Raw genomic sequence first — 18,171 nt, 5'->3', positions numbered from 1 at the left:
TAACATTGATTCCTTCTGTTAAGAGGCATATATGAGCAGTTCAATACATTGTATACTTTCATGGAAACTTCTTACAAAAGACACGCTATTTTTGAAAAAAGTTCGTGCATCAACAGATACTTTTGCTGGATGAGGTACAAAATGGTCTTCAAAAGTTAAAGCTAGAACTCTTGATCGGAGCTCCTATTAAGAGCTTCTTGTTAATTTGGATTTATTGGCCATATTAAAAAATAAATAAATAAAAAAGTGACAAAAATCCACATGATAATGCAAAGTCAAATGATTAACTCTATATTTTGTATCAAATAATAGATTCATTCAGTTTCTAATGAAATTAACACAAGATTTAGTGATAAATCTAAGTTCAATATTATATGTGCAGGTTATTGAACAAGATAAATAAAATATTTCAGTTACAAGTAAAAGTTGCTGAACGAAGCAAAAAGAATTGTTTTGCGAAGAGCCAGTGTACTTCAATGATGAAAAATGAAGACTAGAGCACAAATTTTAAACTTGCATGTTTTTTAAAGAGAAAATTTTTTAAGATGCGTTTTCTAACATAACTTTGTAGCTTCAATTATTTTTTCACCGATTCCAATCAACTCAGCTAACTGTGAAAGATCATTTTGGTGTCTCAGAAGGTTAGAGATTTTTTTTTTTTTTTTGTGCAAGATGGGACGAGCGAGACTTTTATCTTCAGCTATACCGCCAAGAGCATGCCGCTGGATATTGACGGAATATAGTACCAAGATTTCCTCTTCTTCTGGATTCCAAAAATCGTTCATTAAAAATTTATTTTAGAAACGGTAGTATCAAGATCTTTTCTGTTATAGCTGACTATAAAATAAATTAAAAGTGTGGATATTAAAATTTGAATTTCTTTAATCACCTTACTTTAAAAAAAAATGTACTCGCATTTTATTCCACACTGAGAAAATTCATGTTTAAAAAACTCGACCCCCCAAATGAAATGTTGAAATGCCGCCCCTGCCCCCCCCCCTAAAAAAATGTAAATGACGAAAATGGTTGCTCTAAAAAGGGAAAGTTAACGTCCTCTGAAGAAAACGAAGTACAGTCTGCTGAAGCAGCATTAATTCGATCGAACCCTTCTGAAGGAAATTTTATTTTAATTTAAAAGAAAAACTGCATAGCATTAAAGGAATAAAATGTTTAAAAACGAAATAAATCTAGACTGTTCTGTACTATTTCTGTTAGCTTGGTTCGCATTAAAAAGTAGAAAATAAACAAGACTTCTGTTTATAACACTCGAAAATTGCTGTTGATCTCTCAAATAGATATTTATGTAAATTCTAAAGCAGGTAATAAAATTAAAAATAAAAACTTGAAAGGAGAACAGATGGTATGCAGCTTTGTGCAAATAACTTTCTACCGCCTATATTTCTTCCCTCTTTTTTAATTCAAATTTTATTAACTGCTTTAGAACTAGCATAAATGTAAATACATATAAAAAGCAACATATAAATATAACGATATGAAAAGTCATTTCATTTTTTGCAGGTTATAATCAAGAAGTCTTTTTTTATTTTATTTCATGCTTTTAGTGCGAACCAAGTTAGTAAAAATAGTCTGACCACCGATGAGATTAAAAGTCAAACATCCAGTTCACAGGCGGAAATGGATCCATCTATTAGCTTTCAGGGATGCCAGCTTTTGTATCCATCTATTAGCTTTCAGGGATGCCAGCTTTTGTAGATGTGTGTTAGCCTCTAAATTAAGCAGTCACACTGAAATGAACGGAACACGCTCATCAGATATTTGATTTTCCCCCTGATTTGGATAGACTGGTTTTGACTAGACCTGTTGCTAGAAAGTTTCACTTTAAATGAAATGGAGAAAAAGGAAAAAAAAGTTAAATTTTCCAAAACATTACAAAAAATGAATAAATAAAAAAAAAATTCTTTGATTTTGTTTTGTTTGACACAAGTATCGAACTTGGGGGAACCCCATTCCAAAGTATGTAAAAGTTCACACACACACACACACACACACACACACATATATATATATATATATATATATATATATATATATATATATATATAGAAGTAACCCCGAAAGTCGGGTCTAGCTACGCCTCAGTTTGCCGGAATTGAAGGCGAGTTAGATTTATGATACTTCCTTGATTTTCGGCTTTAGATGTGGCTAATGCTTTCCAGGACCGTCGCCATAGGGGGTTGAGGGGGGTGTCTCACCCTCTCAGAGATTTCATCCAGTCGGCAAAATCAGTTTAAGTCGGCATTTTCAATGTTTCGGATTTTCAAAGCTTTTATTGATTGATTTTTTTTTTTAAAGTTATTTTCGGCTCTCCTCTGATATGCCCCCCTCTTGGCGAGATTTTAATTTTTCGCTCGATACGAAAATCGCCAATAAGGCGATAACTTGGCAACCCTGGTTTTGCAACTTGAACGCTGGAAAGTAGTTTCTCGAAGTCTGTCTTTTTGCACGTGTCTGTGTGGTAGGAGGTAGGTGCTCATATGTTCCGCTCTTAGGGAGATTTTAAGTTGAATACTCTAAAATAAAGTTTCAATTCAAACTTTATTTTAGAGTATTCTTTTTCTTGTTGTTTTTTAATGTTAATTTAGTTGAATTTTCTATTTTAATTATGAGTTCGGTTTGTGATGTTGTCCAAATGTATCAATTGAAATTTTTGAATGAATCTTCTTTTTCTTTTTCGTCAGGTCGTCCAACGTTTGGACGTACCGGAGTCCTAAATAGATTTTTATATTTAAACTAATTGAAAATAAAGAGGTTTTTTTAGAATTTTTAAGGGAAATTGGTTTACTTAAGAATGAAATGTTATGTTCTAGATGTAATTCTGTTATGAAAATTAAAAAAACTAAAAAATGTTCAGATGGGTTAATTTTTTTTTGTAGAAAGGTTATTGGGGGTGTTGTTTGTGGAAAAGAAGCAACGATCAGGAGTGGGTCATGGTTTAGTTCTAGCAAGTTGAAAATAGAGGAGATTTTTTTGATAACATATGAGATTTTAATTGGGACCAAAACTGCTGATATTGAAAGTCAATATTTTTTTTCATCACAAACTTTAGCCGATTGGCGAAATTATATTAATGAAGAAATATTAAATTACATTGAATTAAAATCCGAACAAATAGGGGGGGTTGGGAAAGTTATTGAAGTTGATGAATCTAAATTTGGGAAAAGAAAATATAATCGGGGACATGCAGTTGAGGGACAATGGGTTTTTGGGGGGGTTGAACGGGGTTCGGGGAAAACTTTTTTGGTTGCTGTTGGGGATAGGGGTAGGGAAACTCTATTTTTGGCAATTAAGCAGTGGATACTACCAGGCACGACGGTGCACTCCGATTGTTGGAGGGCATATGATACATTGGGGGAGGAGGGGTATGAGCATTTAACAGTCAACCATAAACTTAATTTTGTAGATCCAGAAACTAAATGTCACACTAACACAATTGAATCCACATGGAGACACGTTAAAAGTACTCTACCAACATATAATAGATTAGGGGATTTTAAATTTTATTTAGCTTATTATTTATACAAAAAAAATTGTGAATACAAAAATGAGGATATGTTTGTAAAGTTTTTGGAAATAATTCGCGAAATTAATTGGGTGGAGTACAAAATACAAGTAAAATAAGGTTGTTTTTTTTTTGGAATTTTTTTTGTCAAAACAAACATAATTTAAATATTTTTGTAAAGTAATGATAATAAAAAATGGGATAATTTCCCTAAGAGCGGAACATATGTGCACTGCCTCACGTGAGGAAGTAAAAGAAAAGTAAAAAAGGTAAGTGAATATATTTTGAATTATTGTGTTTTTAGTGTGTTTCTGGTAGTTTGTATTTTGGTCTGGTTGGCATTTTTGTAGCACAAAAATGGTGTTAATTTCACATAAAATCTGTGACTTTATTGTATACTGAACGGAGGAGATCTGTGACTTATATCCGACTGTGATGTATATTAAAAGTCGGAGGGATAACGGACCAGCGGCAGCGAGGTCCTCGTATCCCGGAGAAACAACGGAAAAAAATTAATGCATTAATTTCATTAAATAATTAATGACATAATTTGAATTTTTCCTGTTGGCGCTAAAAAAGCATCGCTAAGAACGATGTATGACATATGACGTCATACATAGTTTTCTTGGCGACGCTTTTTTGGCGCCAACAGGAAAAAGTCGCCAAGAGGGGGGTATATCAGATTTGTTCCTTATTTTCATATTTCAAAGTTGCAAAAATTTAACCTTTTGGGTACTTTGCGCAAGAGAAAATAATGAAAAGGAGCTTTATTTACATTCATTTTCATTTTGCTCACACTACGTACAGCAAACACGATCATTCAGCATTCTTTCGCAGACTGTTCCCTTGAGCGTGCATCTTCAGGACGCTTCTTTTACCACCGAGTGCTTAAATACGGCACTGTCCAGTGCCTAATCATCAAATTCACCAGAGTCGGCATTTTTGACTCATTAGTTTCAGCATTCACGACACGAAGTGTTTGGCTTTTTAAAATATGTATAATACACATATACACATATTTATAATTAATAATAAGCATTTACGGGATGAAAGAAAACATGAAGAGTTTGTGCGGGTATGTATACCACGTCTGACTGCGGGTATGTATACCATGTCTGACTGCGCTTCATGTTCATTCTGATGAATTCATATCGCAGAAACGAACATTTTTTTCATCTGCTCATTATGCTGATTGCTTACTTTGCGACAGCTCATTTTGCCGACACAATAAAGCATCGATCCCCTCAGAAAGTTCATCTATAGAGTCGGCATTTTTGCTTTTTCAATTGATTCTAGATTCAAAATATTTGAGTGCAAAGTAATGTCTTTTAATAATGAAAGAAAAATCAAAAACATGTATATACTATACTCGATTGCAAGCTTTCTTGGCTATGGAGAAATGAGCTGCGGCCAAGTGAAGGAAATAGTTCCTTGCGCTTTGCCAGATAATCGGGGGGAAATTACGCACTTTGCTTTAGAAATCGGATTAGTTAGTTAAACCGACGCAAAAGGGACATTTTTTTTGTCATAATTTCTGTGAATCGTTAAATATTTTCAATTTTAAGAGCGGTGCAGCGCGGATCCATACATTCATTTGCAACTGAACGAACCAGCCAATCAGAGCTCACAAACAGTTGGCGATCTCCGGATATTCTGCGTTTGGCGCGATTTTGCTCAAGTGCTCCATTCTCGTTGAAGTATGCCAAAGCGGATTAATTCGCCAAGCAGGCAACTGCGAGTGCGGTGTCTTATCGGAGATCCTCCTTACAAACCTACAGGCGGTCTTTTCACTCAGTGTTTTTCCTCCGCGCTTAATGACGTCACTGACAAGTTAACTTGCAAGCTAGTATAGTATAGTTTGTATAGGCATGTCTAGTGCATCCTGTGATCATACTGACGACTGTTCTTCTGAAAGACATAATTCACCAACTGCTAATTGCACCGTATTTCCAATTTACCGACATTCATATTACCAGAATTTGATTTTGCCGACACTGATATATTGACGCTCCGAACTTAAATTTTTGGAAAATTCTCAATTTGAGAGAAGTTTTCAATTTGCTGAAGAATAAAATATGGGTATGCAATGCACACATGAGAAGGAAAATTCAGGAATTAAAAAAAAAAAGCAGTAATGTCCCAAAACTTGCCGAATCATCAAACAAGTTTTGCCGAATAAGAATATTTTGATGAGGACACAGGGTCATTGGCAGTTTCAGCTACAATCGACAATTTTTATTTTTAGAGTTAATTCTGAATGTCATGGACGTTTTGGATTTGAACGTTAAGTCCGACATTCATAAATTCTAATCGAGTGTTTATTCTGTAAAATCTAAAAAGAAAAAGAAACCTTAATATATTATTTAGAAATTACCCGGAAATCTGTATTGCACATTAAGATTACCAAACTATGAGCAATCAAGATGCACGTTTCAAACATTTTTTTAAAAATAATTATTTAGAACATTATTTGAAAAACCCAGGGAAATTCTCAGTTTAAAAATACAATAGCTTCTGCCCGTCGACACATTTATGAAATTGTATCATCAATAGAAACCATATCAAAGTGGAAAAAATACATGGGACGCCGAAACTAAAGCACATTAAAATAGAGAGAAAGATGGTGAAAATATTGCAATACAAAGTCACATTTGTACTTATAAGTGTTTGTTTTTGAAACAAACTTCTGAACGCACATTGAGCACCATTTCCAGTTTTTATACGCCTAACGAGTAAAAAACGAAATAGTATTTTACTAGTTGCGGTAATTTGTCGACCATACAAGTGTCAGGACGTTTGTCCGTCAATTGTAGTACTCAGAAATGTCGCCGCCGAGACGGCGTAGTCGTGTGGGGGGTACATAAGAAAGACCCGTTTGACACTAGAAACACAGAAATGTCGGAAATTCAGGGGGGAACTAGGAGCTCGAGGGACAATTAAGGAAATCCTAGATCAGTGGTTCCCAATCTTTTTTAGTTCATCGCCCCTTTCCGAAGTTAAATTACACCTATCGCCCCCACCCCACACGTTCTTCCCTTAAAACCACAAATTAGATGGCGCTGATTTTAGTGAAGATTAATGTTACTGAACGCGCCTAATTTTATTTTGAAGCTTCAAAAAGTGCATGATAAAGCAATAATTAGCTTTGAAACTGAATTTTTTATTTTTAACACCTCCCCCCCCCTCCCAAAAAAAAAAGAAAAAACGTAATTTGAAGTGCTTTAATTAACCAACGTCATTTACATACTTAGCAAAAATAAAAATACTACATTTTTCAGTAACATGCTTTTTTTTTAATTAAAATCCGGAAAAAATTAAATTTTAACTGTTAAGATTTGTTTTTTTTTTACCTTTTTAATGGCTGCCTTGTGCTTGATGGAACTCTGTTAAAGCTATGATGTCTGGCTTTATATTAGTGAGATTTAATCTGAGGTCCCCTTTGAGGCAGATGTCCAATCTATTTCTTTGCTTCGAGAGAAGCTGCACTACAGAGCTAAATCCTCTTTCAACTAAATATGTTGAATGGAATGAGATGAGGAGAAGTTCAACTTTTTTTCCAAAGTTGTGGGTAACTACCCATAAGCTTCACCCAAGCAAGTTCGTAACCGTATTGCTTGAAAGTAATTTTTGATTCACAATCAAATTTCAAATCCATAAACTCTGTCTGCAAAGAGTTTTCCAGTTCATCCACATCTTCAAAACTAAATAAGTCTAAAATCCAGTCAGGAATTTGTAAGATGATCAAATCTGCAAACCTTGATTCCATGTTCTTTTTTAACTGATCAAGGTGATCAAAAAAATTAAAAAATTTTCTTCAGGAAATTCATCATCCACGATTAAACTTTTTTTTAGAGTCGGAAACAGGATAAGTTCTTTACAGCCAATATTTGCCTTGTGGATTTCGATTTTGGCAATGAATGCTGAAATTATGCTTTTGGCCTTGATTAGGCTCATCTTGTTTCCTTGAAGCTTAATGTTGACTTCGTTCATTTTTTCAAAAATATCTGAGATGTGCAAGTTCCAATTTGCGCTGTTTCAAATTCTCACTTAAAGCAGGATCATGCAAGTCGAGAAACTCAGCTACAGAGTCGAATAATTCAAAGAAACGGCGCAAACAGTTTCCTTGGGGAAAGCCATCTCACAGACGTATGTAAAAGCAAATGTTCGAATTTTTCATGGCTTTCATGGCAAAGCTCTCGAAACAGCCGATTATTGAGAGAATTAATTTTGATCTTGTTAATACCAGTAATGACTAATTGTAAGGTTTCATGTAAAACACCACTCATTTTTTTGCAGCCAAGTGTTGACGATGAATAACACAATGGATGGTAATCACTTCTAGCACTTCTTTTTTAAGGTGTGCAAAAAACCCAATAAGACGACCCGCCATGGCAGGGGCACTGTATCTGCTGCGCAAGCACTTACATTTGTCAGTGGAATTTTTTTCTTCAAAATAATCCTTCACCGCTTTAAAAATCGACGATCACTTTGTATCAGTAATCAAAGTTCTGGCGAACAACATTTCCTCAGTTATCTCTTTCAGCTCATTAATAAACCTCACGTAAGCTAATAAAATAGTTCTGTTACCTGTCACAGTTGATTCATCAATCTGTAGTGCAAATTTACTTTGTTTCAGAACATTTATGAGTTTGCACTCAACGTCAGCAGCCATTTCATCTATTCTCCTGGAAACTGTGTTGTTACTCAGTGTCGCATACGTCACACTTGTGCCTATTGCGCATGTGCCAGTTGTGTCTCTACACAGTCGGCGGTTCCCGCCCGCGTAGTATGTGATCGTCCGTAGCTTAATAAACATGTCTGGTTTGTATCCGCCTCGAGTCATTGTATTACGCACATCGCTACATAGTGTCAGAAGTAATAATTAAAATAAAAAAATGACACAGCAAGAGGCAGGAATGAGTGGTTTAAAACCACCGATGTCGCTCAAAATTCGCCAAGATAATATGGCAGATGTTTGGAATGACTTCAAGCAACAGTTTCAATGGTATTCCGTAGCTTCTAATCTGAAAGCAAAACCAGCAGAAGTTCAAGCGGCGGTGCTTATGACAACAATAGGTCATGAAGCGATAAGTATATTTAATACTTTCAAATTAAGTGATGAAGATTCCAAAAATATAGATGTTATTTTGCAGAACTTCGAAGATTATTTCGCTCCGAAGAAAAATGAATCCTTCACAAGATGGAATTTCTTTAAATTGAAGCAAAGCGAAAGCGAAACGTTCGATGAATTCGTCACCGAAGCTAAAAAAAGAATTCAAGGCTGCAACTTTAACGAACTGACCGACGGTCTCTTGCGAGATAAGATTGTGTTCGGTATCATTAATGACAACGTGCGAGAAAAATTATTAGCAGAGGAAGATCTAACATTAACGAAAGCTATACAAATTTGTCGTATTTCGGAACAAGCGTCAAAACAGCTAAAAGAATTAAAGAACGATCCGAAATTAGAAGTTGATCGTATCAAATCGAAACAAAACTTCGAAAAAATCAAGAAATCCGGCTCATCCAGGGTTCATGCTCCGGGAATTCCGGGAAAACCGGGAATTGTCAGGGAAAATGACACTGTCAAAAATGTCAGGGAAAAGTCAGGGAGTTTTCAAATTTTGTCCTCCAAAAATTTTTTTTCCATTTTTTTCCCAAGGAATTAAGTACTATGAGATCTAGTCTTCGTTTTTATTGTGATTTCACGAAAAAAATTGTAAATTTTTATCTAAACCGACGCTGGCACTTAAAAACTGCAATCGAAAAATGAACGTTTTTTTTTCACAACGAAAAATGCGCCAAAAAAGCGAAGATTTTCTTGCATGGAGTCAGTGAGGGGAACGCATTTCTTTCTACTGCCTAAAGTTTTAGATGGGTTGCCACAACATTCTGTTCGGTTTAGGGTTCGTACGTTCCGGGAAAACTTGGAATTATCAGGGAAAATGACTTAGTCAAAAATGTCAAGGAATTTTCCAAATGTGTCCCCAAAATTTTTCTTTTCCCAATTTTTTCCCAGGGAATTTCGTTTTATAAGACCTAATCTTCATTTTTATCGATGTGTTTAAAAAAATTGTAACAATTTTAAAGCAATGAAAAAAGTAGCGACCCAAAAAATCTTCAGCAGCCGCCATTTTTGGCTCTCAGTAGTTCCCAAGGGGAAAAAATCAGGTGAACAGCAATTATGCACAAACTCAACAGGAGAGAAGACAATTTACTGCTTCGGAAGCACAACCTGTAGATGGGAGGGTCGATCGGGGAAAATCGTTTTTTTTTTTTTTTTTGATCGGAAAATCATTTTAGCTACGTGTGAAACGTAGTCGCCATCTTTGGTCATTCACAAGATGGAAGTAGATACGATCCAAAAATGCCAAAGTTTCTAAAAACAAAGCAGAATTGGATGTTTTCTTTAATTGAAAACTGATGAAAACAACAAAAAATGGCCTGCAAATTGTTTTTCTATTATTATTTGAAATAATTTTCTTGAGAAATGAAAAATTTTGTTCTTAAAACTTAATCTTATCCTCACTGCCTCGGACGCAAATGTGATAAAAACTTTTCAATGAATTGTATTATCATGAAGATTTATTATTTTTTAATTGTCTTCATGCAACAAATTAAAAAAAAAGTTATTTCTTATTTTTGGGCATAGCCGCCATATTTGGTCATTCCCAAGATGGAAGTACACAAGACTTTTTCAAGTGCCTAAGTTCCCGAAAACGGCATTGGATGTTAATTGCAATGCAAACTATTGAAAACAACACAAATTGTGCCCTTTTTTTCCGGATAATTTGTAATTATTTTCTGGAAAAATGCAAAATTTAATCTTCATAACATTTTTTTTGTTTTAATTGATTTAGACTCTTATGTGCTAAATACTGACTATTTTGCTTTTATTGTAGTTTTTTAAGGATTATTAATTATTTATTACTACTTTTATACTACAAATCCAAAAATCTACTTATTATTTTAAATTTTTCACTTTGTCGCCATATTTGATCGTTTGCACAATGGAAGTAGACTTAAACTTCCAGAAACAGAATTGGACGTTTATATCAATGTGTAATATTGAAAATAACATTAAATGTGCAAAAAGTTATGAATTTTTGAAAATTGACTATTACTTTCTGGAAAAGAAAGTTTGAAATTTTAATGTAAGCGTCCTTTAATATGTGAAAAAAAAAAAAGATTATTGGCATTGGCCTATGATTGGCGGATGTTGATTTTTGTTACTATGAATTACTTGGTATGCCGATTGATGCAACAAGTTAATCATATTTATACTGAAATTTAGCATTGCATTTTGCTCAATATGTTTCGTGTAACCTACTTATAAGAAAATAAAAAGTATTGTAAACCAAAAGCGGATGCTAAAAGGTTGCTGCAGGACTACAGCAAAACGCTATAATATTACGCGTGACATCAAAGAAACGCTAAAATAAGTTGAAAGTACTCTGTTTTCAACAAATAGTAAACAAATTAAAACAATTTTGAACAAAATGTTTAAAAAAAACTTAAAATTTTGACAGAGAAAACAAACGAAAAAAAAAACCAAGTTTTTTTTTTAAATCTAAGGGGAGAAGTTTCAGTTCTGCATCGCTACTTTAAACAATTTTAATTATTTTGAAAATACAGTAAAACCTGTAAAGTAGACCACCCTTGTAAGTTGACCACCTGTCTATGTTGACCGCTTTTGTCAGCAACGGAATTAGTCCTATGTCATATAATGAAGGAAAACCTCTGTAACTTGACCACCTCTCTATCTTGACCACCTGTCTATCTTGACCACTAATGTACGCTAAATTTGGTTTGGAGTATTGTAAAAAACCCTTGGTTTATTTTTTAAAACTTTCTTCAGCAAATTATTTTGTTTTTATTTTTTATTTATAATTATTATTTTTTTTTCTTTTTTTTTTTCTTTTCTTTTTTTTTTTGATAAATTTCCAAAAATGTTTTTAATGCTTTGATGACAGACTAGCATTTTACTAACTAAACAGCAGCATAAAGCTTATGCTGCTCTTAATTCTCCAAACTTGTTTTTCATTTGTTGTTCTATTTGAGATAGCTTTTTGTACTCTGTTCAATGAAAATAGGTGTCAGTAGAAAAGTTCAAAATCTTTTCTTTCAGTTGCAATATGTTGTGGCAACACAGGAATTGAGCTAAAAAGAGCAAGCCCGGATCTATACATTTTAAGCTTCCCCGCAACAAAATATATAGGGCCCCTCCCTAGTGGCCAGCAGTGTCTATTTGTAAAGTGAATAAGTCTTAGTGCTAGTTTTTTTCGATTTTTTTTTTCAATTTCTAGGGCCGTTAGCCCCTTTAAGGACGCAGGCCCCTCGCACTGCGGGCACGCAGATCTGGGCCTGCTAATGAGTAAATTTACATGTTTCTGGTGCAAGGGATTAAGAGATATGACATTTTAATTTTGCCTTTATGAACTGGGAGAGTTGCGCTTATAGCTCTTTGTGCTATAAGATGTACAAAAAATGCTTGAAAAAGAAAGTTAGTTGAACTTGAGATTAATAAAAAGTATGAAATATTATATTAAAATTAATTGAAAATGGAGATAGGCAAAGAAAATTAGCCGGCACATATGGAATTTCTAAAACTACAATGTCTAATATAGTTAAAAACAAGGAAAAAATAACAAAATTATTTGAATAGTATTTTTAATTATTGTTTCAGTTTCACTAATGTTAAACAATGGAAGTGAGTTGAACAGAAAGAATAAGGGTGAATTACTCAAAAAATGAATACATGGTGCAAGAAATGACAAAAAATAAAAAAAATCATTACCGTCCTTTATAAGTTGACCACCTGTCTAAGTTGGCCACCAAAGTACTGCACCGCGAGTGGTCAACTTACACAGGTTTCACTGTAGTTGCAAAAAATTGAATATTGTCCAAGACAGATACTAAAATTTATAAAAAAAGAGCAAGCATTATATTCTGCAATCATTTACAAATAAAATTTATAAGTCAAATTTAAATTTTGAGAATAATGAAGTTTGTTATGCTTCAATGGAATAAATCTTTATTTTAATGTCCCCAAAGTTAAAAAACTTATTTATTAAAAATTATGCAAAAAAGGTAAATTTAGAAATTATGGAATTTTTATATTAAAAATGGATTTTTGCTACAAACAAAAATTAGTTATAAAACAAATATAAAAATACCTTTGCTTAAAAAATAAAAGAAAATAAAACAACGTTAAAAGCACAGTGCAGGAACACTGCAGACACGTGTTTTGGCGTTCAAGGAATTCCTTTTTCAATGCACAAAATGGGAGCTTGTGGATTTAAAGGCATCCGACAATAGTCGGATGTTTTCGTCGAATGTCTTTACATTCTTTAGCTGACATGTTATGCACTGAAAAAGATGTTCCTTGTAACGGGGGGGGGGGGGGGCAGAAACACGTGGTCTGCAGTGTTCCTGCACATTTGTTTTATCTGCTTTTAAAAATTATTTATGTTTGGCAGACTAGAACTATAATTGATTGGTATACAGTGAAACCCCTCCTAACGGACACCCCTCAAAGGTGGACACCCTTCTTATGCGGACAATGTTTAATTCCCCAGTTCCAATGCAAATAACATTATTAAACCCCTGTCCCGTTGACAAAAAAAGTCCTGTTAGTGTCCTCATTAGAGGGATTTTACTGTAATTTGTTATAACTCCAACTTGATTAATCATAACTTTTATTTATTTATTTTTAATTTTAAAAATAATTTTTGTGTAAAATTTTTGACACAAACAAAATTTTTTAAATGATGCATAGTTAAATTTCTGCAGGAATTTAGTTTTAAAAACTATTATATGGACAAGGAGGTCTATACTACTATTTTCGGATTTTTTCGTTGAATGTCTTTAAATTCTTTAGCTCACGTGTTATGCACTGAAAAAAATGTTCCTTGTAACTTGGGGGGGGGGGGCAGAAACACTTGTCTGCAGTGTTCCTGCACATTTGTTTTATTTGCTTTTAAAAATTATTAATGTTTGGTGGACTAGAACTATAATACATTGGTATAATTTGTTTTAATTCCAACTTGATTAATCATACTTTTTATTTATTTATTTTTAATTTAAAAAATATTTTTTTTGTAAATTTTTTACATAAACAAAATTTTTTAAATAATGCGTAATTAAATTTCAGCAGGAATTTAGTTTTTAAAGCTATTATATGGGCAAGGAGGTCTACACTACTATTCCAATAAGTTCAAAATTCATCACGTGTATCGGTGGTTCTTCTTAAAACATAATTGGTACTTGGTAACTCGGCCGAGTAGTAAAAGGCCGAGTACTCGGTAACTCGGTACTCGGCCGAGTAGTGAAAGGCCGAGTACTCGGTATTTGGCTACTCGGCCAAAGTGCTACTCGCACGCTCTATACCTTACTTTTTTAAAAATTGCATCGAAGTAAGGGAAAAAAACATTTAATAAGAATTAGGAAATACATATGTTAAGGAAATATTGCATAATTATGCAATTACATATAAAACTGTTAAGCTAGATTTTTTTTCTTTCATGTTATGTGAAGTTATTAACACGTTATAATAAAAATTGATTTTACTATACAGTATTAGACCCCAAATTCAGAATTTCGAAATCCGGAACTCAAAAAAAAAAAAAAAAAAAAAATTGAAAAATCAAAAAATATATATATATATTTTTTCAGTTTTAAAAGTTTAAGAATGATATCGGTCGATGATCACTTGTTGAAAACAGAGTACTTTCAGTTCAACGTTTCCTTTTAAACATTTTCTCAATGTCATGTGTTATGCTTAAAAAGCATTTTGCTGTAATTATGCAACAATCTTTTAACATCTACTTTTGGTAAACAATAATTCTTTTTATCTTCTCATAAGTAAGCAGTACGAAGTCTATTGAACAAAAGTACAAAAAATTTTTCCCGTAAAAGAATGATATTTTTTATTTTGATCTGCACATCGCATAGCAATAAAAAAGCAGCATCCACGGATTATATGCTGCTGCAAATCATCTCCGACTATTGCTTTAAAATAATGAAATACACTTTCATTCAGATTGATCACAAAATAAAAGAAATTTATCGCAAACATTAGACAAAAACAGGAAAAATGTGACAAATACTGCACGACAGGAGAGTGTTCTCTATTTCTTAAGTTCTAAAGTCCAGAAAATTCTGAAACTCAGAAAGGTCATAGTCCGGAACAGTCCGGATTTGGGGTTCCTTACTGTAATTCCATTTCTATTCTCTTGAACATTTAAATAATGCTGCTAATAAATTTTTACTCTGTTCATTCTTGCATTAGTTGCCAATTCTAGTGGAGCTGAGTTTAGACGTCTTCCATTTGATCATTGTTCACTATCACTGCAACCCTTTGAACATCCTCTTTGTACCAAAGAAGGTATAATATATGAGCTAATGTAAGTAATCAAGACATAGCAGATGTTATTATAATTTTTTTTTCTTTGATCAACTGCCTGTAGTGATATTTTTTTCTGAGTTCAGTGATACATGATTTTTATTTGCATGAATTAGCTAATTATGGTTGTGTTCACATACCTCGACCAGTAGCTGCTGGTCGTTTGATCACATGACAGAAAATGATGTCAGCGGTTACTCACTGGTTTTTCACCAACCAATGCTTCATCGAACATTTTTGGTTGATCACATGGTGCAGATAAATAACATGCAGTGAAAAAATACTTATTAGTGGTCAAAAATGCCACATGTTTCAATCAACCAATCAACCAGCTTAAATTGTGGTCGACCGGTAGATCAACTGGTGAGACTAATAGGATGACATCGGTAGCAACCAGTTAACCGGTAGCTATCATAAAACGCTACGAATAGTCACTGGTTAACCGGTTGAAGTATGCAAACGCAAGCTATAATTAAATTTGATTGAATTAATTAATTTTTTCTTAATATTTTGCTTGTACAGCTTTGCATAGTTAATGTTAATTCTTAAAGAAAGGTACCACACATAAGAAATCAATTTGTTAATCCTCAAGTCATTCAAAATTATTTCTTTTAACAACTCTGTAATCTATCCTTAAAAGTGCAATTTTTTTAAAAAAATACTTCTGTTTATCTATTTTTATAAATTTATGTCCATTTGTAGAAAAGCATTCATGTGTTGTTTTAAGTTCATGATTGTGTTTTGTATTCCATTGTTTTATATTTCCATGCTAATCAAATGTATTTTTTTAGGCACATTGTTCCTTTTCTTAAAAAGTATCACATTGATCCTGCTACTGGAAAGGTAAAAATGAAAATAAGTAAAATATTTGACTAATGAAATTGTTTACTTTTGCGCAATAAATTTAAAAAAAAAGGCAGTAAAAACTTACAAATAGCAATAAGAATTGCAGACATGTTTTTAAGGGTTACAAAGACAGCAGTGGGAAAAAAAAGAGCTTGAATACATTAAAAGAGATCTGACAAAAGGGAAAACAAGAAGTTGTTTAAATAGTAAAGAAAATTGAGCTTATAACCAATGAGAAAATTTTAAACCTAATGCAAAAGAACTAATGAGAATGCTAACAATCTTAAGAACAGCGTTCTCATAAGTACAGGGTTTAAGCAAAAATAAAAGCGAGAATAATTCCAATTGGATGGGAAAAAGCAAAAATATACTTTTTGGTGGTTAGATAAAACTGATAAGCTAAAACAAAAGTTTCTATAAACTGTGATCATAAAGAGAAGAAACTGATTTAAAGAAAAAAAGAAAACTAGAGTAAAGTAGAAAAAAAAAAGAAAAAAAAAACAAGGCTTTTAAAAGAAAAAGAAAAAAAAGTGCCAATTGCTCCATTAAAAAATCAATCATGTGTAATTGAAAATAAAAATTAGATAGCTACAAATTTTGGCAAAAAAAATTATTAATAATTAGAATAATATAAAACTAATGTATACAAAATGAATAAATAACAGCAAGCGAAAAATGCATGAAGATATAAAAAGGAAATCAAACTAGAAATACCAAATTGCAAAACTGTTGCAAGACCACTTGTAAAAAATAGTTGCTTTAAATCATTAACAAAGTTAAACAATTCTCAGAATCAAGAGTTTGTAAAAAATCAAAACCTAATCCGCTTTTTAAATTTTTAGATAAATTTATACCTGTTGAAGCCAAAAGAGTTTAAATTACAACATAGTGATGTTAAGCAACGCTAGACATATTTAATTTTTCTTAAATTACTTTTCTCTGCTCTTCAATCAAAATTTCAATGCATGTTTAGTGTGTCCGCCAGAGAAAGATCACAACACATTAATTTTATGACTCCCACACAATAAAGTGGATAAATTGAATCTTTAAGGGAAGAACACAACAATTTATTAATAGGAGAGAATGCAACTTGGAATTGAAAGCACTTAAGAATTTTGGCAACCTTTAAGAAAGAACTTCACTATGCTTGTTTGTTGTCTTTTTCAATGTTCACTTTGTTAATGCCAGTTGATTGTTCTGTTGGGAGAACAATAATTACTTTCCCTTTCTAGTTGCTCTTTTTTCTTGTTTTCAGTTAGATTTCAAAATTACTGTTTCCTGCAAACCTTCTACTGTTTCTTTGCCTCCTCACAGTCATCTCACCCACCTAATTAAAAATATCTTGCTTAAACACTCTTACACTCTTTTTTTAACCACTCTATTAATACAGTGGAACTTTGGTCACTTGACACACGGATAACTCGACTACCCCGATAACTCAACATTTCTTCTTATGGTTGGCCCAATGTTAATTTCAATGTGCGTAAACCTCTGTAACATAACACACATTTGCAGGAACCCCTATAAGTGGACATCCAATTACTATACTAGTCCAATTTTCGCTACCAACATTCTTTCATATTGACTTTTTTTCAGAATTTTACGCTATGGTTTCTTGGTCAGTCAATCCTTTTTTGGAAATCTTATCCAGGGGAGTCAGCCACCACGCTCTCTGCTGTTAGTTACTATTCGAACAGGCTAGGAAAAAGTAGGGTAAATGTACAGAGGGGAGAGTGCTCTAGAGAAAGAAGCAACACATAACATATTATTCAAACAAGTGTGAGCAGAACTTTTTATCTTTAACAGACCTGATTGCATAGGCGTATTTAGAACCTTCCTGGGGTAGGATTTTTTTAGTTGTATTGATTACAACTGGCTGGATTTAGACTCTACGTGTCCCTAAGCCATTTCAGGTTTTGGGTCTCTTTAGTAGTCCGGACAACTTTTCTGTCGGTGACAAAAAAAAAGGCCATTTTTTAAAGCCTCCTACTCCCCACTATGCTTTAAACATAAGGTCTAAGGTGGAATAGAATATCCCCAATTTTGGAACTTACAAAAATATCGGAAACAAATAGCAAAGTATTCTTTTGCAAATTACGATAATACACAACAAAAATTGTTTTCGGGTTGACAATCAATGACAGCAGCCCTCAGAGAGAAAAAGCGAGGAAGAAGAGAAGATTATGCATTGTTATTTGCTTACATTGGTTGTCGGCTCAATTCAATTAGTTTTTGATCTTGCCTCCAACCCACCCACAAATACAACAATGAATTAAGTACAAAATGATCAATAGTAAAAAATGCTTTAAAAGAAATGATGTATACATATAGGTAACAAGAAAGCAATATGCTACCCATTTGGACAATTCATAATTTATACACTTGATAAGAAATAAAATTG

General features: G+C 33.1%; 1 protein-coding gene across 1 annotated transcript in view; it reads left to right on the top strand.

The window, feature by feature from the left end:
* LOC129233742 (RING-type E3 ubiquitin-protein ligase PPIL2-like) overlaps positions 1-18,171 on the top strand; it is a 73,888-nt gene that overhangs the window by 4,839 nt on the left and 50,878 nt on the right. The window contains exons 2-3 of the mRNA XM_054867718.1: positions 14,811-14,925; positions 15,716-15,767. Coding sequence (XP_054723693.1) covers positions 14,811-14,925; positions 15,716-15,767 — 167 coding nt within the window. The remainder of the gene's footprint in view (positions 1-14,810; positions 14,926-15,715; positions 15,768-18,171) is intronic.

This window comes from Uloborus diversus, unplaced genomic scaffold (assembly GCF_026930045.1).
Source record: "Uloborus diversus isolate 005 unplaced genomic scaffold, Udiv.v.3.1 scaffold_678, whole genome shotgun sequence".
Taxonomy (NCBI): Eukaryota; Metazoa; Arthropoda; class Arachnida; order Araneae; family Uloboridae; genus Uloborus; species Uloborus diversus.
This window is presented reverse-complemented; position numbering and strand designations above follow the sequence as displayed.